This window comes from Carettochelys insculpta, chromosome 2, assembly GCF_033958435.1.
Source record: "Carettochelys insculpta isolate YL-2023 chromosome 2, ASM3395843v1, whole genome shotgun sequence".
Lineage (NCBI taxonomy): Eukaryota > Metazoa > Chordata > Testudines > Carettochelyidae > Carettochelys > Carettochelys insculpta.
The window spans coordinates 48,074,349-48,100,684 of NC_134138.1; the positions used below are offsets into that span (position 1 = coordinate 48,074,349).

General features: G+C 41.0%; 1 protein-coding gene across 3 annotated transcripts in view; it reads left to right on the plus strand.

The window, feature by feature from the left end:
- Positions 1-258: 258 nt before the first annotated feature.
- The window catches only part of VIRMA (vir like m6A methyltransferase associated), a 46,235-nt gene continuing 20,157 nt past the window's right edge, over positions 259-26,336 (plus strand). For 2 of the 3 annotated variants that reach the window (XM_074986928.1, XM_074986930.1), the window contains exons 1-15: positions 259-321; positions 6,806-6,921; positions 7,154-7,240; positions 8,490-8,538; positions 9,696-9,864; positions 10,823-10,945; positions 11,512-11,805; positions 14,317-15,466; positions 16,443-16,934; positions 19,576-19,730; positions 21,085-21,167; positions 21,790-21,883; positions 22,018-22,562; positions 23,994-24,229; positions 24,771-25,023. In XM_074986928.1, the coding sequence (XP_074843029.1) occupies positions 259-321; positions 6,806-6,921; positions 7,154-7,240; positions 8,490-8,538; positions 9,696-9,864; positions 10,823-10,945; positions 11,512-11,805; positions 14,317-15,466; positions 16,443-16,934; positions 19,576-19,730; positions 21,085-21,167; positions 21,790-21,883; positions 22,018-22,562; positions 23,994-24,229; positions 24,771-25,023 (3,909 nt within the window). The remainder of the gene's footprint in view (positions 322-6,805; positions 6,922-7,153; positions 7,241-8,489; positions 8,539-9,695; positions 9,865-10,822; positions 10,946-11,511; positions 11,806-14,316; positions 15,467-16,442; positions 16,935-19,575; positions 19,731-21,084; positions 21,168-21,789; positions 21,884-22,017; positions 22,563-23,993; positions 24,230-24,770; positions 25,024-26,336) is intronic. The other variant, XM_074986929.1, reaches the window with a different exon arrangement.

Below are 26,336 nucleotides of genomic sequence, written 5' to 3' on the forward strand. Positions count from 1 at the left end.
TGAGCCCAGAGCTTCCCGTACGCGGCACCGCTTTCCCCTCCGCTGCTGCAGCGCAGCGCGCCCTAGCCCTAGCCGTACCCACCAGCCCGCCTTCTGTCCTCAAGCTCCGCGCAGGCCGGCGGCAATGTGCGCATGCGCTCTGTCCCACCTCCCACCGTCCCTCCAGGGACGGTGGGAGGCCAGTGAACGCCCGAGCCGCGAATGACCCGGGAAGCGTTTGTGTTCCCCCGGAAGTGCTCCCGCTGATGCGGAGCAAAGATGGCGGCGGAGACGGCAACAGAGCTGTTGTTTTTAGACACTTTCAAGCACCAGAGTGCGGAGGTAAAGAGCGTGCGGGTCCCGCCGGGCCCCCACAGAAAGTGAGGGGGAGGCTGAGAGTCTTTCTTCTGCTCCGCTGGCCCGCTGCGGGGCTGGGAGCACGGGGACCCGGCTTGGGGTGGAGCGGGCTGGGCTGGGGTACCGGTGGGAGAGAGCTGGCTGAGGCGCGCCTTGGAGCGGGCTGTGGAGGTGCAGGGGCAAGGACTGGGAGGGTGCTGCTGCCTGCTCCAGAGTAGGCTGGGACCGGGCACGGTCCCCGTTTCCCCAAGGGCCAGACGTGGAAAGTCCCCAGGAGCAAGTGTAGTGGTGTGGGGGAGCGGAGAGCGGTGACAGCAGCGTGTGATTGCACCATCACGGCATAAGTAAGGGAGACGTCCCCTGTATGTTCTATTGCGCTGTAAAGCCTGGTGTGGGCAAATGCTTGATCAGCGCTGGTGTGGGTTGTCCTGCAGGTGAGTTGCAGTGTAGAAACGGGGTGGTTAGGTTGGTGTTAATGAGGAGGCACATGAGTGAGAAATAGGAATCGGTAGAGGAAGAAGTTGGAGGGTCCAGTGATGGAGAAGGCAGGACAAGGGAGAGGAATTATAAAAAGGATAGTTTGTTAAGATGATTTGAAGGTGGGCAAGGGGACAAATCAGGGTTAAGAGTGCTTTTCTGGAGCCTATGGTGTATTTCTGCAGCAGTTAATGGAGCAGTGGGCAACATTAATTCAGGCATGTACATCTTTTGTGTCTCATTGCACAGTAAGCATAGGGTAGATTGTACCATGTTCCCAGTCTCAGGGGTGATGCTGAAGACAGATTCTCCATGTTGTTGCTATAGAAGCCCAAAGTTGTAAAGATACTTTTACTGCAACAGAGAATTTTGTCAGTGATTGTGTCACCTCATGAGGTATTACTTTTTGTGGGAGAGAGTGTCTTTAAGTGACCGTGATGTTAATAGTAAAATTGTTAAAAGTAGATCTGCAGTAAGTCATTAAGGTTGAGAATTTAACTAGTTTCAAAATATATTAAATATTTATATGGTTGTCTGTTGGTGTTTAAATAAAAGTGCCTGGTGTTTTCACAGTGGAAAGAGCTAAATAGCAGAGTTTCCAAAGTATTGTTCTGTATTGGAACAAGCGTTATTCAATATATTTGTAAATGATCTGGAAAAAGGAGTAAACAGTGAGGTGGTGAATTTTGCAGAGGATACAAGTCCAAAGCAGCCTGTGAAGCCTTACAAATGGACACCACAAAACTGCATGATTGGGCAAAAAAGTGTCAGGATGGTCTCTTCTTTTTGCAAGAAGCTGGTAATGGGCAACAGGGAAAGGGTCACTTCGTGATAAACTGTTTTGTTCACTCCTCAACCACCTGGCACTGCCAAAAGACAGGATACTGCAATAGATGGATCTTTCGTCTGACCTAGTACAACCAGTCTTAGGTTCTAGATAAAATTCAGTGTTGATAAATGCAAAGTCATGCACATAGTTCTAAATGTACATGCAGAATGATGGGGTCTAAATTATATGTTACTACTTAAGAAAGAGGTCTTGGTGTCATGGAGGAAAGTTCTCTGAAAACGTGCTCAGTATGTGGCAGTGGTCAAAAAAGTTAATAGAATGTTAGGAATCTTTGGGAAAGGCATAGCTATTAAAACAGAAGATATAATGCTATTGTATAAAACCATGATTTGCTTACACACTGAATACTTCTTACAGTTCTTGTTGTCTCATTTAAAATAGTATTAGAATTGGAAAAAGTATAGGTAAGGGCAACAAAATGATTAAGCGTATAAAACAGTTTCTGTATGAAGGGGGAGTAAAAAGATGGGCACTGTTCATCTTAGAAAAGGAATGACTAAGGGACGTGAGAGTTACGATAGAGGTCTATACAATTGTGAATGGTGTGGAAAAAATAAGAACATTTTATTTACTCTTTCAGGTAATGCAAGAACCCAACAAAATCAACAGGCAACAGATTTTAAAAAAACATAGGGAAGTATTTCTTCATATGTTGCCCAGTCAACCTGAGGAAGTCATTGCCATGGGACAGTTTGAAGACCAAAAGTATAAATGGGTTCAAAATCAAATTAGATAAGTTCATCAGTGGGTATTAGCCTGGGAAGCCACATCATGCTCTGCATGTAGCTAAATCTCTGACTGCCTGAAACTGGAACTGCATGACGGGATGGATCACTGAATAAATTAGCCTGTTCTGTTTGTTTCCCCTTGAGGCATCTGGCACTGCTGTCGAAAGATACAATACTGAATTAGATGGACCATAGATCTGACCTGGTATGGCTATTCTTAATTCATAGTTTCTGGAAGTAATATTAACACTTGTTTAAGGAATTAAGCCAGACTCTAATTATAAGGGATCAGGATGCAACTAAACCAGGAGTAGACTACGCTGTGTCTACCTAGTGTGGGTTCTTACGCTTTTCCTTAAGTCAGGGTTTCCCAAACTTTATATAGCTGGGACCTGGTTTTTTCAGTGCATTTTTTTGTGGCCCAAAAATATAAATGCGTATATTAAAAAAAAAATGAAAAATGAAAATTTTTCACTGTTTATTATTTATTCACAATAATAATAGTACATAGTGATAATTCGTATATTTTCTAAGGACCAGTATTTTTTTCAAGGACTGGTACTGGGCCGTGGAGCACACTTTAGGAAACACTGCTCTCAAGCATATGGTACTGGCTGCTGTCAACGTACTGAACTGGGTGGAGCTCAGGTCTGATGCAGGGTAGCAGTTCCTGTTTGCAAACCCTTGCCATTTGTACATATAGCCAAATTGTCAAATTTGTTGCACACAGGTGATGACCTGTCTGGTGCACATGCATTGGATAATTTGTCCATAGTTCCTCCTTGTTATTTATCATTACTGTTAATAGTCTGGAAAGTGCCTAGTGGCAATGGACATGAATCAGGGCCCTGTTGCATTGTAGTAACACACAACAAAAAGACTCTCTTGTTCCAAAAAGTGTAGAAATGAAAGAACATGGAAAAACATCTTTTTTTAGAATACTGAATACATTTGTGGCATATGTAAGTGGCGATTAAAAACGTAGCAAAATCTACCTCAGTTATATCCTATTTTGTGGTAATGGCCAGTGGCAGGTGCTAGAGAGGGAATGAATAGAACATATAATCATTGAGTGATCCCCTCCCTTTCTGCCACTTCTGGCAAACAGAGGGAAGGGACGTCATCCCTGACCACCCTGGCTAATACTCATTGATGGACCTGCGCTCCATAAATTTATCTGGTTCTTTTTTGAATTCTGTTACAGTGTTGGTCTTCACAACATCTTCTGGCAAAGAGTTCCACAGATCATCCTTCTACGTGAGCCAGGAGATCAGAGAAGCTCTGTGTTTAGGAGATTTTCTCTCACATGCTCAAATGATTAAAACAAGTGTGTGTATGCCTTGTTGGAGTACAATTATACTTCTGTGGTATTGACATATTTAGACAGGCCCCTAGAGTTTTCTGAGTTACACAGAGGCCTTTTCTAGCATAACCCCCCCCCACAGGCAGACTTGAACCTGGGGCTTCAGGAGCTTAGTGCATCAGCTGCTACAGTTTGAGCTACAAGCCAGCTGCCTCTTAACTCAGGTTGTAGAGGAGATTCATTCTTTCTCTATGTAAGTGGTCAAGGTGCTGCTACATGGGATAGTGGACCTCACCTAGGTGTATGGGTTATGCTAACTTTCCAGAATAGCCTAGTGCTGAGAAGGTCCAAAGGAGTCTTCAGACCAGTTGTACTTTTCTCTTACATGCTAGTGAATTGTGTACTCTGTGTCTTAGATGTGTGATGGTGTCTCAGTGTATATTTTTAGTTGCTAATATGTGCGACTTCAAGCATGTTGCATGCTGTTGACATCAGTAGGCATGTGCACTTGCTTAAAGGTAACCACATGCTTAAGTGCTTTACTGGGTTGAAATCTGAATGAGGATGTCTCTGCAGTATTAGCAGATATGAGAGGACTAGATCAGGGGGTCAGCAACCCCTTGTGCAGGTGCCAAGAGAGACATGTGAGCCGATTTTCATCAGCATGCAAGGTGGGCGCTCAGCCCCGCCCCTCCTCCCCCACGCAGCCTGGAGCTTGCTCAAAGCACTGCTGCCTGGGCTTAACAAAAGATGAGCTGATGTTACCAACCACCTCAATGGTAAAGGTCTTCATCTTAATTTATTAAGTGATGAAGCTGTTGTAAGTATTACCGTTTACTTAAAAAAGTATCACCGGCACTTGGACCATGTGCAGAGGTCTAAAGGTCAAATTTCAGCACTCTGCCTCAGAAAGGTTACTGACTCCTGGACTAGATGAAAGATGTTTGTGTCATATATATCTGTAAAACAAAGCAAAAATATGTAAAGCAAACTAGCTTTTGTGATTTTCTGTTCATAAGTCTTAAGCAGTAAGATCAGCACCTTTGTTTTAATGTTGTGCATAGATAGACCCGTTGGCTTCAGTAGAAAAGACCATCATGATCATCTAGTCCAGGAGTGGCCAACACATGATCTGTGGACCAGAATCCAGCCTATGGAGCCTTTTCATCCAGCCTGCGGAGCTGACAGCAATATCATTTTGAAAGCAGGCCGGGTGTCTCTAAGCCACCTGTGGTTCTTTAAGGAGCCATTTGCGGCTGCTGCCGCTCACTTCTCCGGCTCCCTGCCCTGCCATGCTGAACAAGCAGACCTTAATGTTGATTGGTTTAATGTCCTGCAGGAGGGATCCGGCTGTCAAACCAATTAAATTGAATCCCATTATTTCAGTGTGGTGGGGCTGAGAGCTGTCCCTGCTGCACTGTGTGTGGGGGAAGGGAGTAGGAGGGCTGGGAGGAGCCTTGCAGCTGTGCTGAGGAAAAGATGGTGGCCCGGCAGCATGCAACATTCCTGTGTAAGGGAAGTTAATCCTGGGTTCTGGGCTGTGAGGGGTTAAGTCTGGAGGCAGAGGAGGTAGTTTGGGGCTGTGAGGGGTTTAAGCCTGAGGATGGAGTGGCGGGCGGGAAGTTTGGGGCTGTGAGAGGTTAAGACTGGGGTGGGGTCTGTTTGGAGCTGAGAGGAGATAAGCCTGGGGGTGGGGGATGGGGGTTTTGGGGCTGAGAGGGGTTTAAGCCTGGGGGATGGTTGGGGCTGTTTTTGCCCGGTCCCCAGAACACGTAAAAAATTTCCACGTGGCCCCTGATGGAAAAAAGGTTGTCCATCCCTGATTTAGTCTGATCTCCTACATGTTGCAAGCCACAGAAGTTCAACCACCCTCTCCTGTAGTAGGCCCATAACCTCTGGCAGAAATGTGAAAGTCCTCAAATCTTGAGTCAAGATTTAAAATGACAGAAATTCACTGTTTACTTAAACCAGCTAGTAACCCAAACCTGAAGCTGCAGAGGAAGACAAAAATACCCCAAGGTTTTTGCCAGTCTGACCTGGAGGAGGAGATTTTTGTGCCCCATAAGCAGTCTCATGAGCGATCTAGTTTCCCTTCCTTCCTGTTTTCTTAAAAATCTTTTAACATTTTTAAGAATGTGTTGCTAGGTAGATAAATTATTGTGAGGCTAGTGGATATATGGCATTAGAAAACTGCTTAATGAGAATGAGCTTTTGGGGAAAGTAACTGCTTGTGTGTAAGAAAAGCAGTTTAATTCTTTGCCCATTGTTTGGCATTTACAGATAAATATATTTTCCTGTTTTATAAATGTGTGAAAGGAGACTTGCCACTGTTAGTGTCTGTGGTTTGTTAAGGCAGTTTCTTTTACTTTGGTAAACTCTGATTATTTTTCAGTTTCTAAAATACATCACAGGCCAACACATTTCAGTTTTTTTGTCTATATCTTTGTTTGTGCAAACTTATCCCTGTCCTAATGTTTGAATCAGCTGAAATGTCTCTGCCATTCCTAACTTACACAGTACCAGCAGAAAGTTGTAAGAGTCCCTGAGAGGTTACAAATGTTCTTGTAGAGGTAAAAAAGTCGTCACCAAATACTGTCTTTGCAAAGCTCTCACAAATTCTGGTGGGTGTCCTTCATATCTCTAACAAAGGCAGCTATTCTTAAAAATTAAACAATCCTTTGGTATTCAGAATAGAACAAGTTTTACTTCTTCTACAATCATGAACTTGTCAGTGTTTAAAGTGGCTTTATTCAGTTCAATTTTGAAAGTAGCTTCAGTTCCTCTACCAGTTTTTGTCTTTGCAGTAATTTTCAAAATATTTTTCCCGTTGGTTCTGTTTGAAGGGACAAATAAAAATGGAAATAATTCTGGATATGAACCAATGAAATTTTCTGTACTGTATACAAGATGCTTTCAAATATACAAACTGAAACAAACCTTTTGATTACATTAATCTTAGATGTTGTTACAACAAGTTAAAAAAATTAACCAGGACTGGCATTTTAATTTGGTGTTTTTTAAGTCACAGGTTTGTAAATAAGTTGAAATATAAAGTGAAAACAATACAGCATTTTTCAAGTTTTACAACTTTTGTTTGCTCTTTGTTTTTAGCAAAGTACCAATATAGATGTAGTTCGTTTTCCATGTGTAGTTTACATAAATGAAGTACGTGTCATTCCTCCAGGAGTAAGAGCTCATACAAGTTTGCCTGACAATAGAGCTTATGGGTAAGTCCTTAAAATATTCAGATGCATTCTCCTGGTGTTTTGATTGGGATTTCTGAATTATAATAAACATTCAATATAGGGAGGTGGTCTTTGCTTATACACTCATGGAATATTGAAAATATTGTATTTTATTTTAGGTTTTAAACAAGAATATCTTAGAGATTTCAGGTCTTGCTTGTTTTGGTTAAGGAACACCAGACGTGATTACTTTTTATCTTTGTTTTACCACCAGAGAGACCTCCCCACATACATTTCAGTTAGATCTGTTTTTCAACAATGTCAGCAAGCCAAGTGCCCCTGTTTTTGACAGGCTGGGAAGGTAAGAATTTGGGAATTCATGTACTTAATACAGTCATGAGTATTTGCATAGCACTGGTTGACTGTTTTTCAATAAAAGAATGTGCTGTATTTCCAGGTGTATAGGAATGAGAAGTATAGCACAGTGTTATTAAATCTCGAAGGAGTTTCTTACTTTTAAACTAAAGCTTTAGGGCTTGATACTGTAAACACTGCTTACCATGATACTTACTTAATTGAGTAGCCCTATTGTCTATAATGGAGCTACTCAAGCTATTAGGTATTATGGTCAGTAATAAGTGTGTGTAGGATTGACTTCTTTACTCGTCAGTGCAGTTAATAAGAACAGAAGCTCACAATTTTGTGTTTGCAAGCATGCTTCTATTTCCTCCACCATGAGCTTGCCCTGTTTGTCTATATGCTTAAGATTTCTGTGGCGGGAGATGGATCAAGAGAAAAGATAGTACAGGTTGCACTTCCCTTGTCTGGGATGGCTGGGAACTGACAGGTCCCAAACAAGAGAATTTGCTGAAGGAGGAGATGTCCCAGGCTTCTGTTCCCAGGCAGTCCTGGGCTCCTGGGACTGCTGCGGCTTGAGCCTCCCTCCCTGGAACTCCGGTGCAAGCCGGGGCTGGGCAGGGGCTAAAGCTATGGTCCTCTGGCTGCCACGGTACTGGCTCTGCAGGGCAGTTGGAAACTCCGAATCAAGTTCCCACCCATGCTGCTGTGGGGAAGGCCAGGGCTCCTGCACCGGACACAGCCCCAGCCCAGTACTCTTGTCCTGGAACATCCGTGGTTCAGCCAGACCACAGATGTTGCTGGACGAGAGAGTACTGTATGTGAGAGGTGCAACCTGTAAAGCTTTAGAATTTATCTATTCCTGAAAATCTGTAGAGGATGCATGTGCATCTAGGCCTACCTCTTTGTGCTTCCATACTTGCCTCTCTCTACTCTTTCCCTAACTTAAACCCTAGTTGCCTTCTTCATTCTTTATGTGAGTGAAGAGAGACCTATGATTAAAAGTTAGAAGATCCCGACTGATTTTTTTTTTTTTTTAACTGTTCCTTTAGTGGGGTTTTAAATTGATACGCATAGGTGTTGTAGAATGTTTTGATATTGGCTCGAAGATATGTGCTTTCTTTCACTTCAAGTGAAAATAAGGTGGTATTAAAGAGCCATGTACAGAATTGTTTGTATTTTGTTTGTAAAGGACTTTTATTAAACATTGAAAAATAAGTTCATGTTTGTTTGTTTGTTTGTTTTTTTAACAGCCTTGAATATGATGAGAACTCTTCAATTATCTTTAGACCCAATGCAAAGGTAATTGTTGAACCTATCTATGGTATAATGCAAATGTTTTTTTCTTCCTGGTTACATCTACACTAGCCCAAATCTTTGAAATGGCCATGCAAATGGCCATTTTGAAGATTAGTGATGAGGCGCTGAAATATATATTCAGCGCCTCATTAGCGTGCTGGTGGCCCCTTATCAGGAATAAGGGGATTTTGAAGTTGGCGGGGTCCTTTCGAAAAGGAGCCCTGTCTGGACGAGCCGCATGGCACTGAGCCACAGCAATTTTGAAGTGCCACGGCTGCCACGTGTTAATGAGGCTCTGAATATGTATTTCAGCGCCTCATTAGTAATCTTCAAAATGGCCATTTGGATGGCCATTTTGAAGATTTGGGTTTGTGTAGATGTGGTCCCTATGTTGCAATTATTTGAATACCATGATGCTGCTATTTAGTATGCTTAGCAATGTGCAAAGCAGTTGTAGGGCTAGACCCTTTTCTGAAGCGCTCATATTTTAAGCCAGTCCATACAGTTCAAATTCATAGTACGCTAGGTCCATGATTGTAAATATTAGTCTAAATTTATGTTCCAAATATCTGGTTTATTTTCAAAATTTTTGGTCATTCAGCGGCTCCTATTAAGTTTACTAATGAAAAGGAACTGGGTGTTGCAGCCGCCTTAGTGGATGTTGAGCTCAGAATTTGGCCTGATGGATGAAATGGAAGGACTTTGAGAGCAGGGTTGCATCATGTTGACAGAGCCAAGCCACTTCGTGTCTCCGTCTAGTCACCAGTCTTAATCTGCCCATTTGGAAAACACTAAAGCCAAACATCACAATTGAATAAAGTTGGTTTAACCTTTTTATTTTAGGTAGCTTATTATATGGAGGCGTATAGTTAGAGAAATAAGGTGGCTGTGGTCACATCTTTCATTGCACCAACTTCTGTTGGTGGAAGAGACAAGCTTTTGTGCTACATGGAGCTCTTCAAATTTAATACTTTGTTGACAGTTGTAGAACAGAATTGTTATTAATGATTGTAGCCCACCTCCTGCCATATCTGTTCTGTCTGTCTAATGTTTCCTGCATGGCGATCAGCATTCTGGTGTGATATGCCCCCGTGAACTTAAGTAAAGATTTTCAAATTCACTTGAAATTTTTTAAAGGTGCTTTTTCTTTTACAAACCAGGTCAACACGGATGGATTGGTGCTAAGAGGCTGGTACAACTGTCTGACATTAGCAATATATGGATCAGTTGATAGGGTAGTAAGTCATGAGAGAGATTCTCCTCCTCCCCCTCCACCGCCACCACCTCCTCCCCAGCAGCAACCGGGTTTAAAAAGAAACCCCAAACATGGTAAGTTCGTCAGACTTATCTGAAGTAAGAAAGCAAAAGTTTTCTTTCATTAATATTAATTACCCAGTTGCAAAAAAATAATCTTCATTGGACTTAATTATCCATCTGTGACTTTTTAACTCTGTCCTTGTAGGTTTTAGATAGAGTGTCTCCATAAATTCCTCTCATTTTTCTCATGCTTTTAGTGAGAACAAGTGACTTTGATTTATCACACAGTACTTGATGAAAGGGGGCAGCAGAATATGTATATTAATGTGTTTACCATGAAGTAAATATTATGGGTAAGTGTTGGTGACTAAAATCACTGTTCTAAAACTGAGTGTTAATGAACAAAACAATAGTTAAAGGACACGAAGGAAAGACTTTCACTTAGCCTTCTCTTTGTGACTTCCAGTAGAGTGGCTCTGTGCAGAAATCACAAGTGAGTTTCTGTTTCCGTCTTAGTATTGGTTTCAGATTTGGTGAGAGAACTGCATTGTTCAGATGTTTAACCATTTTAGTTTAGAAATATGACTATTGTACTACAAACATTTAGCTTCAGACTGAAATTTGATTTTTCAGTCATTTTAACCAGTTATGTTAGATTTATAGCATTGGTAGACACTTTCAGAGCAAATAGTCAAGTGGCTAAGTAAATACAAATCTACAATGTAACTTACATGAAACATTTCTAAAATGAATTTCAAATGTCTCATTAATATGATAAATGTCTTTGTTCTTTGGTTTCTACTAAATTCACCCAGTGGCTTTAAATCTTTATGGGCACTTGAGCAAGTGTGGCTTCAGCATGTGAGCACCTTTCATTAATTAACTTTTCTGCTAGATGTTGCATGAAAAAGGTGCTTATACTAAATGAAGGGTACTTTCTAATCAAGGTTGGCATCTACATTATAAAATGTGCTACAGTTTCCATCTTCTCCAAAATAAAATCTTTTGTTTGTGAAAAACAAAAACATAGTTGATGGGGAGAAAGAAGATCAGTTCAATGGCAGCCCTCCAAGACCCCAGCCCAGGGGACCGAGGACTCCTCCAGGCCCTCCACCTCCTGATGATGATGAAGATGAGCCCATGCCTGTGGCAGGTATATAAAGCAGATTCTTACTTTTTTTTTTCTTTCTTTCTATCTACTGCACAGCAATGCATACTGTGAGGAAAAGGGCCCTATAGCACTACTTAGTGGTAGGTGAGTTTTTGCTGTCATTGATAATGACAGATTCATCTTTAGGAAAAGCAGTGTACGTGTAGGACTGCTAGGAGAACCCTTGTTCTGCTGCTCTGTTTTCAATAACTATTCAGTGTAAAAGTGAGTAACTTTTGAAATTATTAATTATGGAGAAGTTTAGTGCCTGATGAAGCTTTCCATATCCCATGAAAAATTTCCACGGACTTCACTGAATTTTTTCCTTCATAAGAACTGCAAAATCCAAGTAGTAGTCTTAAGTATGGATTAAAAGTACATATCACCATTTATGTAAATACAGTTCTAATAAGGTAAATAATTGCAATGAATGCCAAGTAAAGCGTGTGAATGTTTTTCAAAAATAAGTGTTTTTCTTTTTTTTTAAATTTCACTTCCTCACACAAAACCTATAAACATGGTTAATACTGGATTTCAGTAATAATGAGATTTATCCCATGCTTTCTCAGTGTCTGGGGAAAAGGAAGACGATGTTGATCACAGAGAGGATTACTTTGAGCCCATTTCTCCTGATCGAACATCTGTTCACCAAGAAAGCCAGTACTCTGATGAAGGAGAAGTAGAGGAGGAGCAACCAGAAGAAGGGGAGGATGAGGAAGAAGACGTGGATGTTGAGGAAGATGAGGAAGAAGATGAGGATGATGGCCATACAGTAGAGAGTATTCCTGAGGAAGAAGATGAGGAGGAAGAGGAGGAGGAAGATGAAGAAGAGGAAGGTGAGGAGGAGGAAGAGGAAGTTGAAGGTGAGTAATACACAAAATAGAAATCACTGAGGTTATAGTTTTTTTTTTTGAGGCCGTGTAGTCAAAAATTAAAGCAGATTGACTAGGGATGAGTATATCTGGTTCTTTTCTTAGTTCTACCACTGCTTTCATTGGGTGATATTTTTGGGGTGAAGGGATGCAAATCACTTAGCTTGTCTTTTTCTCAATTTGTAAAGAATGTTGGAGAAAGGCACGATAAATGTAAATTATTATTAATAATAAAAATCAGATTCTTCTGTCATATCTTCACAGATGGCAATGGTTACATTACAGCGCTCTGTTGACAGGAGTCACTATTGAAAGAGATTTCCTGGCACAACTTCTGTTGACAAAGTGTGGCCACATACCAAAAAGCCAATTGGAGGAGCGTGTGCCTCTCTGTTGACATAGTGGCCAGACTGCCCGGTCACTCTCTTGACAAAACAGGCACCCAGAAGCACAGCAGATGGGGCTGCCCATTGTTTTGGGTGCTCTCTCTGTTGAGAGAAGGACCCCCCCGCCCCCGTCAAGAGTGTCCACACAGCCTTTTTGTCTACAGAAACTGTAAACAGCAATGTTATGCCTCATGGCTGAGACACAGAACGCTGCTGGTGAAAATGCTAAGTTTTGTCGACAAACTGTTGACAAAACACTTTGTGTGTGGATATTCCACGAGTTTTGTTTTGTTGGGTTTTGTCAGCAAAACTTGGTAGTATAACCATAGCCAATGTGTGCTGTACCTACACTGTCTTATGCTTTTGATTTTATAAATATCGAAAATAATAAAAGGAATGAGTAAGTGTCTAAATAGCTGGTATTAATCCCTGTGCTATGGTGACTCAGTTTTTATTTTCTTTAAAATATACCCTCTCTCTAATGTCTCCTGGAAAAACAAAAAACCTGCCCAAATTCTACTGCTCATGATTGACATCGCAGTTATCAAACTTCTCTACTTAGTTAATGGAGGATTGGATATTTTGGAAAGGAATTTTAGATTGAATTTTTGAGGATATATGAAAATGTACAAAAATGGAAGGTCGATATTCACCAGTGCCCAAGAACCAGTGTTCCCGCTAATATTATTTTATCTATGTGCAGAATGAATTTTCTAATGTTCAGCAATACGGAGGTGATGTGTGACACATAATGTCCATATTGGTGTACATCACAAAACTCATTGCTTAGGTGGATGGTGTGTGGCAGGTGTGGGGTGGGAGTTATGGGGTTAAGAGTGTAGGAGGGGGCTCAGGCCTGGGGAGACGGTTGGTGTGTGTGGGTGGATGGGTGGGTGAGGGTTCTGGCCTGGGCTGCAGACTCTTGTGTTGGGCCAGGGAAAAAGGCTTTGAGATGTGGGACGGGCCTCAGGGCTATGTTGAAGGTGGGAGAGGGGCAAGGTAAGTGGAGGTGCAGGTGCAGGCTCCATGATGGGGCTGCAGCTGAGGTGTTTGGAGGGCATGAAGGCTGCCCTGGGAAGACAGGAATACTTCCAGCCCTCTCTCATCATGGAAGCTTAGGTCCAGATGAGAAGTGCTTCTCCACGACTGTAGCAGCTCTTGAGGGGTCTGGCTGGAGAGAGACATCACTCCATGGCCCTGGCATGTCAAGGCTAGGCTGGATGGGGGCTAGAGAAGAGACACTTCTCCCACAGCCACAGCATGTCTGTGCTGGGTTAGGATTGTGGTCAGGGGAGGGGCATCTCTTGCCTGGGTGTGGCAGTTCAGTGCTGGGCATACTGGGGAAAGGCATCTTTCTTTCTCCTACACCCCTGGACTCCTGTGTGGGGTTTAATAGGCAGCTGTGAGGCCATGTAACTTAGATGGAACTTAACCAAGGACCCTCTTGTGCTCTCAGGAAAGTGACCCAAAATAATGAGTGCTTCTCAGTCTTGCAAATTGTTTAACTACTTCTCTGAGGCCGAACTTGCCAGGTGTGTGAAGCACGACGCCCATCCATTGCTGTTCCATGGACCTGCTCTGGTTTGTACCAAGGTGCCCACATTCCAATAGAATGTCAGCATTTCAAGGAATACAAAGGAGTTCTGTTGGCTCACCGGGGCTCCAGCAGAGAAGAGCAGTCAGGCTGTGAACACTAAGAAGGGCAAAATGCAAATTGTCTCGTGGAATTTTATTCAGGCTTAAAATATTAGGGAGAGATTTTTAGCAGGTATTTAGCTTATTGTGTCAGCCTTTCATAATCAGATGTTAAAAGAGTAATTCTGATGTGGTGCTGCTGTTACATAACATTATCTAGAACTATCATTTTATGATTGGCTATCTCACTCTAGTAAACATGCTCTGCTTCCTGATTCATGGATGTGCTGCAGCCGTGTTGTGATTTTTGCCTTCCAATTATAGTAGTACAATAAAACTGTCAGTGTTTTGAATAGTTTGTATTTTCTCAGTAGTAATTTGTAAGTTACTTTTTTATTTTCAGTAGTTTTCTGACATTCATAAGTTGGGCTTGATATTAAGTGATTTGCTTATTTAAATTGAACTTGAAACTCTTTTGTAGGTGATGATGGCTATGAGCAGATTTCAAGTGATGAAGACGGAATTGCTGATCTGGAACGTGAAACATTTAAGTATCCAAGCTTTGATATTGAATATACTCCTGAGGATCTAGCCTCAGTGCCACCTGTGACATATGAACCTTATGAACGAGAGCTTGGACCACTTTTGTACTTCAGCTGTCCTTACAAGACCACATTTGAGGTTGAAGTTGCTAAGATAAGGGATCAAGATCCAGACAAGGAAAATTCAGGGGCAGTAGAAGCCTCAGTTAAGCTAATGGAACTTCTGGAATTATATCAGGAAGAAAGGGGTGCAAAGTGGGTCACAGCTTTGGAAGAAATTCCAAATTTAATAATAAAAGGACTGAGCTACTTGCAAGTGAAGGATACAAAACAGGACTATATTACCCAATTAGTAGACTGGACAATGCAGGCTTTAAACTTGCAGGTAGCTCTCAGGCAGCCCATTGCTTTGAATGTCCGACAGCTTAAAGCTGGAACAAAATTGGTGTCATCGCTAGCAGAATGTGGGACTCAGGGAATCATGGGGCTCTTGCACGCAGGAGTTATTAATGCATTATTTGAACTGTTATTTGCAGATCATGTTTCATCTTCCCTCAAACTTAATGCTTTTAAAGCTTTGGATAGTGTGATCAGCATGACTAAGGGAATGGAAACGTTTTTGAGAGGTGGGTTAGAGGTACAGGAAAAAAGTGGTTATCAGAAACTCCTGGAGCTCATTCTATTAGATCAGACTGTGAGAGTGGTCACTGCAGGTTCTGCAATTCTGCAGAAATGCCATTTCTATGAGATTCTGTCAGACATTAAAAAGCTTGGTGACCAGTTAGCAGAGAACACTCCTCTCCTTCCTAATCATACGGAGTCTGAGCAGGAACCAGACCTTGGACTTGAGAGAACCAACCCTGAATATGAAAATGATTCAGAGGCTCCTATGGATATGGATAATCTTTTGGAATCTTCTAATATCAGTGAAGGAGAAGTAGAAAAACTTATTAGCCTCTTAGATGAAATCTTCCATTTGATGGAAACTGCACCTCATACAATGGTTCAGCCACCGGTAAAATCTTTTCCAACAATGGCACGCATTACAGGACCCCCGGAAAGGGATGATCCTTATCCAGTCCTTTTCAGGTGAGATAGCTGTTGTTCACTCTCAGTATCTTTGACTGGGTTCTTTCTTCAGTTTGATACAGGTTGAGCTGCTGTAGTCAGGCATGCTTGGGACCTGATTGGTGCTGAATGAGAGAATTTGCTGAACCGTGTGAGATCAATATTGTTTGCTAGCATTACCAACAGTTCTGCTGCTTGCTTAGCTCTTAGAAGACATTTCGGGGTAAATTTAGAGCTGAATAACAGCACAGAACACTGAGAGCCAGGACTGGTGGCTGGAAACAAACTTTATGGCACCATGGGAGGCTTGGTTGCACCCATAGTAAGTTGTTGTTGGGCTGACTAAAATCATGCTGGATTAAGGATGTTGCCGGACGAGAGAGTGCAAACTAGAGAAGTTCGACCTGTACCAACTATGTTTTGTGGATATCCCTGTCACACAATCCTTCATTGTAGTTAGCATTACCAGGCATCTTTGGCAGCTGCAGCCAAGTCTCCAGAGACTAAATGGGAAGGGATGTCAGCATATTACGAAAAAATGCCTTTTAAAGGCCATCTCTCTCTTAAATACATAAACAAAAAACCCTAGAAAGAACCCTAAGAAAGTGGTTGGTGTTTTTTTTCTTAAGGAAATTAACTTAAAGAACCAGCAGAATTAAGGTGTTAAAGAGGAGGATACAATTCAGCATATTCCAAAAATTAAAAGTTTTTGCTCCTGATTGGCAGCGGTGGTTTACTGTGTGATTTTACTCTATACACTGTTTGTTTAATCCTCAGTGCACAGTTATAATTATTATATTTTGGAAAAAAGGCGCAGAATTCTTCAGTTTCACTATTAAGTATCATTAATACATGACTTCTCATAATACACCAAAGAATAAATTCTGGTAGTACAAAATATAGGATAAGATACACAGGATTTATTTTGTGTCAGTGTACTAGATATGCATTGCGGATCATCATCATGTTACAGAGACTTCTGTTTACGTTTCTGCAGGTACCTTCATAGTCACCATTTCTTGGAATCTGTCACCTTGCTACTATCCATTCCAGTAACAAGTGCTCATCCTGGTGTACTTCAGGCTGTCAGAGATGTGTTGAAGTTTCTGGGACAATCGCAAAAGGGTCTCCTCTTCTTCCTGTCTGAGTATGAGGCAACAAACCTGTTGCTTAGAGCACTTTGTCAGTTTTCTGATCCAGATCAAGAGGAAGGTCTCCAATCAGAGGGTGCTAATGATGATGCATTTGCCTTATGGCTCCTGCACTCTACACAGACGTTGCAGTGCATTTCAGAATTATTCTGCCACTTCCAGCGGTGCACAGCCAGTGAGGAAACTGACCATTCGGATCTCTTGGGAACACTTCATAACCTTTACCTGATTACTTTTAACCCTGTTGGAAGATCTGCTGTAGCTCATGTGTTCAGTCTTGAGAAGAACCTCCAAAGTCTTATAACTTTAATGGAATACTATTCCAAAGAAGCTTTAGGGTAATTGTATATTTGTGTTTGCTCCTCTTTTGATAAATTAGCTGTCCCCTTTGTAAAGAAATAAATGTAGTAGAAGACAATAAAAGAAAACCTTATGCATTGAAGGTTTTGCAGAATTACCATTGATTCACAATAGAATTATAATATAGAAACTGCAGCTGTCATTTTTAATCAAAGGTCTAGGAGTGTAGAAACTATAGAAGTCACAGGCTATGTCTACACAAGAAGCATGTGTTGACAGAAGTCACTGTCAGAAGGGATTTCCTGGCAAAACTTCTGTCGACAGATTGTGTCTACATATTAAAACAGATAGAAAGAGCAATCCTCTCTGTCAACAGAAAGCAGCCAGACTGCCTGGCCCTCTCTCGACAGAACAGCTGACTGGAAGCTTTATTTGTGAAATATGCTAATGAGGCATGGATGCAAAATTCCCATGCCTCATTAGCATAAGGTCACGTAATTTGGAGTTTCCGGACTCCAAAACGCCGTTTAGAAGCGTGGCTCTTGGGGGGAGAGGGGGGTCTTCTCGAAGGAAGTCCTTCCAGAGGCCCCTTCTTCCTGAAAATTTTTGGGAAGAAGGGGCCTCCGGAAGAAGGACTTCCTTCTGGAAAACCTCCTGGGGGCTGCGCTTCTAAATGGCGTTTTGGTGTCCCTAAGAATGTCTTACAGACTCCAAATCACGTGACCTTATGCTAATGAGGCATGGGGAATTTGCATCTGCACCTCATTAGCATATTTTGGGCCGTTTTGTAGAAACGGCCTTTGTGTATCGACACCCCACAGGTTTTTAAGATAAAATCCCAGTTTTGTTGGAAAAATCCTCTTGTGTAGACATAGCTGTAGAGACAAATTTTGTTTCACTACAGGTCAGTTTTACAAAATATATTAGGCAATGTTTTATCCAAGTTTTAACTCTTCCCTGTGAAGCTAGGTATAGAATCAAAGACTGTAAAGGTTGTCTAGTCTAATCCATTGCCCACATGCAGGATTGGTTGTGTCTAAAACACCTAAGACGGATGACTATTCAGACTTCTTTTGAAAACCTCCAATGAAAGAGCTTCCCCAACCTTTCTAGGCAGCCTGTTACATTGTTGTGCTGCCTGTACAGTTGGGAAGATTTTCCTGGCATTTAATATAAATCTGCTGTGCTGTAGCTTGAACCTACTCCATCTTGTCTGGCCCTCTGTGGTGAGAGAGACTAAATTTTTCTCCATAGTTTTTATGACAGCCTTTCAGGTGTTTGAAGACTGTTCTCATGTTTTGTGTCTCCCCCTCCACCCTCTTCCAAGTCTCCACTTTTACAAACTAAACATAACTGCTTCTCTCAGCTGTTGCTCACATGGCTTGCATTTCATTTCTCTGATATCTTTGTCACTTGCTTCTGGATTCTGTCTAGTTTCTCTATAATATCTCTGTATGCTGGGGACCAAAATTTGATACTCTATTCCAGCTGAGGCCTGACCAGCTCTGAGAAGAGTAGTCCTGTTACCTCCTGTGACTTGTGTACTCTGCTTCTCTTACTATTCCCTGAAATTGCTGTTTTGTGATTTTTTTGCAACAGCATCACGTTGCTGACTATGTTGAAGTAGTGAGCCACCATGTGTCCCAGATCTCTCTGTATAGTTATCCCTCATTTTTATTTGTGTATTTGGTTAGTCTTCCCTAAGTATAGCTTGTTACATTTTAATTTGTTGAGTATCATTGTGTTATCTATAGCCCAGCTTTCCAATTTGTCAAGATCCCTCTGAATTTTATCTCTGGCCTCCAAAGTGTTGGCAACCACCACCCCCCAGCATTGTGTTATCTGCTGATATTTTCATTATGGTCTCTAACCTCCTTATTAATGGCCTGGATGTAGAAATAAAACAGCACTTAACCCATAACTGATCCCTTTAGAACACCACTTGAGACTTCCCTCCAAATCGACACAGTTCCATTATAGTTACTCTTTGTTTATGGTTATGTAACCCAGGATGTCTCCAGTTAATGGTAGTTCCACAAAGCCCATATTTTTGCAGCTTACAGAATGTAATGTAGGACTGTGTGATGTATTTGACAAACTCCTTGTTTTCTCTACCTTCCTTGCCAGCTGTACCTTATTCTTTGCTCTGGCTTTCCGGATTGGGGACCATACAGTACCAAGAGATGGTATATTTTCCACATAACAGTTTTCTCCAAATCTTGCCAAGTATTGTCACTGTTTTCTTGAGTGATTTCTGACTTGAGCAGATATGTTCATTCGCTTTTTGAACAACAGTGGTGATTCAGCATAAGAAAATGTATTCACTGCTTGCTTTAATATAGCCAGTGCTATCCATTTCCCTTTTCTTTGAGTACTGAAGTTTCCAAAGGGGAAACATAAGAAATGTATGAAATGCATAAATGGCAATAACTGTATAACAAAACAAAAACCTGACCAGGTAGTATTTATATTTTAATGTCTTGTCAATTGTTTTATCTTTCAAAAACCACTATAGAAGAGATTGATTTTTCTTCCACAGTATGGAAGTTCTGTAGGAGGACTTGCAAAGAAGATTCTGTAGGCAGATTCATAAAGCCTCAGGAGTGGAAAATCTAACAAGTCTCTAGTATGTTAGCCTAGAATTAGAGGAAAATCCTGTATCTTTTTTTTTTTTTTTAGGGATTCCAAGTCCAAGAAGTCGGTTGCCTATAATTATGCGTGCATACTTGTTTTGCTGGTTGTTCAGTCTTCCAGTGATGTCCAAATGTTGGAACAGTACTCAGCCCCTTTATTGAAGCTTTGTAAGGCAGATGAAAATAACACCAAATTGCAAGGTACAGTATGTATCATTAGGAAGTGAATTGTTCTGAACGTATAGTGGTAAAAAATTGTATGTTGGTAATCATGATCATCTGGTTTTGATAATGGGTATAATGCAATTCCATTTTTAGCTGCATATGATTAGGTTGAGTCAGTGAAAAGATGTGTAATTTTTTTGTTACAATAATGAGTTCTTCAACTTGAATACCTTCCAAATTTATATTTTGTGTAATATTCATTACAAAGAATATCAGATGATGGCAGGATGTTTGCACGCTTTGTTGGTAATAATTAGGAAGGGAAGATTTAGCAAAAATAGGGAGTCAGTGATTGACTCTTACTTTGGCTGTTTAATATTTCTCCCATGGTCTAGACCTTGAGGCCCTTTCCAAACATAAAATACACTACTGTAAACCAAAGTTTCAAAACCAACTTTTGCATCAGCAAAAATGAGTTGAGAGATTTATTGAAAACAATATCATTAGGGACTTCCCCCTCAAAAAATGACTAGAAATGGGAAATGCCTGGCCAGTTTAGCAGTTTTCCAGGTGTTGTGTGATGTTCCCATTAGAACGGTGGTAGGCAGCCTGCCACATGTGGCTCACTGGGGTTTTACCTTCAGCTCATGAACCCCTGTGAGCCACATGTGGCAGGCTGCCTACCACCTCATGTGCCTCTGTGAACCTCATGTGCCTCTCATGCATTGGGATGCTGGAGACTTGCACTTCCTATTCCTCCTGATTTGCACGCTGTCTCCACTATTTCCCCTCCTTCCCAGAGTGTGAAGGTCTGCGAATCAGCTGTTCGTGGCTGTTCAAGCTCAAGGAGGATCAGGGATGGAGCCTGAATCACTGGATTCATGGTGCTGTTGAGAGAGAGGGGGAGGCATAGGAAGTGCGAGGCTCCAGTGCTCGGTGTGTGAGAGGCATGGAGGTCAGGGACAGAAGGGGTGTGTGGGCCAAAGTCCACAGGTTGCCCACCTCTGCCAATCATTCGGCCCACTCAGATGAAGGAAGGCTGCTCATGTGGCCCACTCTTGGTTCTTGGTTGCCTATTGCATTTAAGAAGGTGATTAGCCACAAGATGGGCATATGCCAAAAAATCATTTCAGCACCAAACTTGCACAAAATCCAAACTAGATGCATATCTTACTTTAATGTGGTTTTTTTTCTTTCTCATTATGTTAATAAAAACTCTTAAAATCACTTCTATTTATAATTCATACTTGGCTTGTACCGAGCAAATTTAATCTGAGGGCAGTGCATCTCCGTATCAGTTAAACGTCTCATTAAGCATGGGTTTATAAAACACACTGTTCTAGTATATGACCTTTCTGTTCACCAAAATATTCTATCTTTTGTTTCTTAGAGCTCTGCAAGTGGCTTGAACCTTTGAAAAATCTTAGATTTGAAATTAATTGTATCCCGAATCTCATTGAGTATATTAAACAGGTTAGTCATTTTTGATACAGCTGTTACTTTGTGTGGGCACGTTATATTAAAAGCTTTTGCCTGTGCAGTCAATCTGTTTTTCAACACTTGATGTCTCAGTCTAGCATTTGCAAAGTCTGACCTCCATAGCAAATTGTGATGATGTTGAATTAGGAGGAAGGAGTTGGTTGATTATGTAAGAGTAAGCATTCTAAGAAGTTGCTAGTGACCTGGCAGTTATCTGTAATGGAAAATGACATATGGAACGTAGTGCAACAGTTCTGAAGTGTTTCCTAAAGTACTGTATATGTGCAAATTTTGACAATGGGGCAGTGCTCTTTTTACAAGTGAACAGTGGCAATACTTGGCAATTTCAGCCATGCCCATAGTAGAATGGGGACAAAGTTAAAGAGCTGGAAAAATGAATATCAGTCAGATCCAACTTGCTTTAATGGTCCATATCATATAGCTCAGATTCTTTGGCCTATATAACAATTAATGTTTTTTTCTTTTAAATGTATTGTGACGGCTAACTAATCTATATCAGATGAGAAGAGTGTTAGAATAGGTTAGTATAATGGGTCCAGCATATCTTTGTTAAAATTTATCTCTTGTAACGTATATTCTTTATTCTTTTAAATAGAATATTGATAGTTTGATGACCCAGGAAGGAGTTGGTCTTCCCACTGCACTCCGTGTTCTTTGCCATGCTGCCTGCCCCCCACCTCCTGTTGAAGGTATATTACAGATACATAAAATTGAGATTCTAAGTAGCTGTTATTTAATCACACCTGATAAAGTCTGGTTTAAATATAATTGATATGAAACATGTGAAAATTAATTCTTCTTCCCTTCCTCACCCCCTTTACAGGTCAGCAGAAGGACCTTAAATGGAACCTGGCAGTTATTCAGCTCTTTTCTGCTGAAGGAATGGATACATTCATTCGTGTTCTGCAAAAGTTGAACAGTATTCTTATTCAGCCTTGGAGACTCCATGTCAACATGGGAACCACATTGCATAGAGTTACTACCGTTTCCATGGCGCGATGTACACTTAATCTCCTGAAAACCATGTTAACTGAGCTCCTGAGGGGTGGATCATTTGAATTTAAAGACATGCGTGTTCCTTCAGCACTTGTTTCTTTACACATGCTTCTGTGTTCTATCCCTCTCTCAGGCCGCTTAGATAGTGATGAACAAAAAATTCAGAATGACATTATTGATATTTTATTGACCTTTACCCAGGGAGTTAATGAAAAACTTACAATTTCAGAAGAAACTTTGGCCAATAATACTTGGTCTTTAATGTTAAAGGAGGTCCTCTCTTCAATTTTGAGAATTCCTGAAGGATTTTTCTCTGGACTTATACTGCTTTCAGAATTACTGCCTCTTCCATTGCCCATGCAAACAACTCAGGTATGATTTTAATTAAAATAGCAATTTAATAAATAACTTCTGTATTGCCTAAAAGATCATGTTCTTGTTGAGGAAAAGACTGAGGTGAATAAAATGGTTGAGGGAGACTTATAAAAAGGGATTTGTAATCAAGGAGGTGGTTTTGAGGTATCTTTAAAAATTTATTATTAATCAACTTGTGCATCTTTTGTGCTAATTTTAAGCTCCGCAAATAACTGGAGGTTTGAAGTCGATCTGACACTTTTTTTGGTCACTTATTTAACTAGCTAGTTCACTGGCGTCCCCCTATGTTACTAAAAATAGAGGATTTACACAGGGTTGCTCGGATCCTTAACTCAATTAATTTTGTTTTTCTGGAAAATGAATTAAAATGTACATGTTTCTGGGCCTGAGTTTTATGGGGTTGGGGCTGAGGATGAAGGGGTTCAGTACGCAGGTTGCCAGAGGGAAAGAGGACTACCTCAGCCCTCTCTCACCACACCAGCTTGGGGCTAGCTCAGAAGTGCCTCTCCATGGCCACTACATCTTCTGTGGGCACAGCTGGGGGAGGGGTGCTTGTTCCCCAGCTGGGACAGGTCCAGGTTTACCTATCCCTTGGGTTCCTTGCCAGAGTGAGCAATGTAGCAAGGTCAGCCTTTTTCCCTGGCTCCCTGATGAAGGGGAACAGCCAGCAATGTCCCTGTATGAATTGCTTGGCGCGTGCGTGCGCATGTGAGAGAGAGAGAATTGAAGCTGTCCCTCTGCCCCCCTTCCATAAAAGAAGCATGTTGGTGGGAGATTCAGGGCTGAGGGAGGGAGGAGATGCCACCAGCTAGCCCCTTTCATCTGCCTATCGATTCTGCCTCTTTTCTGTATGGTTTTTTGAGAAGTAATCACATTCCAGGCGTATCCCATTTTCTGGCACAACCAAAACCTTACCTTGATTTAAATTAGGAGAAGAAGCAGCTATATACCAAATTTGGTGGTCTTGGTGCTTAGCATTTGGGAGAAGTTCTTGAAGGAACAGACAGATAAACTGTCTCAAATATATAGTAGATTATGAACCTTGCAGCTTTTGTATACAAAAGTAGGAGCTGAAATGGCTGCATAGCGATGTTTGGGCTTTTCAGTATATATTTGTAATGGCAGAGATGGGAGCTTTAATGTTCCATTTTTGATGTTTAACAAAAGAGTGAGAATTAACAGCTTGATGGTGACTGTGTTTACAGTGGTGTGAGATTAACCTGTGCCTCAAAGAAACACCTAGTCTGTTGAGATGACAAAGTAATTTACAATTTATGGCCAAATTCTGTCCTGACATATATGCTTGTAACTCATTGATATTGCTTGATTTGTGGCCAGGTATCTGAGGTGAGCAGAATTTGGTCCCAAATGATTTTTTTTCCATAAAGCAAAAATCTTTTAAAGAACTTGTTTATGCTTTTTCCATAGGTTATTGAACCACATGATATATCGGTGGCACTTAACACCAGAAAACTGTGGAGCATGCATCTCCACGTTCAAGCCAAATTGCTACAGGAAATAGTTCGATCGTTCTCTGGTTCAACTTGCCAGCCTATTCAGCATATGCTGAGGCGTATTTGTGTTCAGTTGTGTGACTTGGCATCACCAACTGCTCTTCTTATCATGAGGACTGTATTGGATCTGATTGTGGAAGATCTACAAAGGTATCTTTGTTCTCCATTGCATGAAGATTTTTTAAAACATAGCTGTGGAATTCATCCCTGTTCTCTGCAGTAGTTTTCTTAGGTGAAGAACACTAAGTTTTGGATACATTTTTAGTCTGTTACAAACTTGATTTGAGTCCTGAACTCAGGTCTACTACTGTATCCTCTGTTGCCAACTAAGCAAACAATATATTTTTAATATAAAGAATGTCACATTATTGTATGTTTATAGGAAATATTTGTGAGAAATTGAAACAATAATTGAGTGTATTTAAAAAAAATCTATATGTATATACATAGGTGGACAATAAGTTTTTATATTGATAATAAGTTTATATGCAATATAACCATACATGTAATATAGTAGTTGTGGTTGGTTTCCAGCAATATAAATTAAGAAAAAATTTAAACTGACTTTTGTTTAAAATTCAAGCTGAGTTTTAAGTCTACTTATATGAAAATGGTTGTACTAGATAGGCTATTTAATGGCTTTCTAATATGTAGGATCACGGCTTTTAAAAGTGCATTGATATTGTTTCAGCAGCACAGAAGATAAAGAGAAACAGTACACTGGCCAGACTACCAGATTACTTGCTTTACTTGATGCACTGGCCTCACACAAAGCTTGTAAATTGGCTATTTTGCATCTAGTTAATGGGACTATTAAGGGTGATGAAAAGTATGCAGAAGTTTTCCAGGAGCTGTTGTCTTTAATGAGATCTGCTGGGGACAATGTCATTCACCAACAGTGTGCTGAATATGTAGCATCCATTTTGCAGTCCCTCTGTGATCAGGTATTTTACACAGTTAAAATATAAATAATTATATGTCATTGTAAATAATCTGGGGAGTGTGTGTGAGAGAGGAAATCAGTAGGACACAGACTTCTAGATTGCTGTGGTTATATGACACTGAAAAAATATTTTCTTTATGTTTGCAGTACAGTAATCCATCGATTTGTGTGGAGGTTGGATCCTGGGCAACCTCCATGTAAATCACATTTTGGGTTAATTGAGTGGCGGGGGGAAATCCCAGAATTCCCCTGGCTGGGGAGAGGGCAGTTGGAGCCTCTGTAGAGCTCTGCAGAGATGCTTCCTGGCTTACCCCAGCTGGGGGACATCTGGTGGGACAGGCGGGTACGGGAGAGGGCTCTGGCTGTCGGCTTCCCCTAGCTGGAGGATGGCGGGGGGGCAACCATGCAGCCCCTGGCTTCTCTCAGCTGCAAGGCACACAGCCACTTGTGGCATGGTTCCTCCCAGCTGCCAAAAACCATGCTGCAGGCCTCTGTCTGTGTGCTGGGCTCCCCTGCTGGAGGAGCTGTGGTCTGGAAGTGGGGGGGCAGTTTTGATTTGCACTCAACTCTCATTAATAAGAGTTAAATGCAAATCGAAATCACGCTTCTTGAGGGTTTATTATAGTGTCTTGAATTTTACCTGTAATCTTAATGCCATGATAACTGGGGTATTGTTCATCTGTTGTTAGATGGGAACTGTTGTGATAACTTTATCAATTCTTGTACAGTTTTTTTTAGTTTTTAGTATACTGTAATGTTACATGTTTTGTTTTTTGGGAGGTACAAAAATCTGTGATGTGTACAATCAAGTATCTCTTTTCCCCAGATATTAGGGGAAATTACTGTTAACATTTTGTGGGGAGAGATACATTTATATCATAATAGCAGATTTACCTGGTGTTGCTTGGGTCCTTAACTCAATTAAGATTTTTTTTTACATAAAAAGAAAAAAAAGGGGATTGTTAAAATGTGTCTGTTTATTTTTTTGTTTTTTTTTTTAATGGAAATTCCATCCAGTGTATTTTTTCATCATCCCTATAAACTCTTAAATTCTCTGTTTTAACAAAAAAGTCCTGTAGTCAGTTTAGTTTCCAATAATATTTTTGTCTTGTTTTCAAACTTTATTGTGCCAAAACATCCAAATTTCTTGGTTTTATCTCTTTTCTGTAAGGTTTATTGAAAAGCATTCCTATTCCACATTGATCCTATTTTTCTGGCTCATCTGATTTGGTCTCTTTCAACGTTTGTTAAGTTACGTTGATTTTGAGGACTGTACTTGTTCTGGTGTTTGTCTCTTTTCTGTTTGGTTTCATG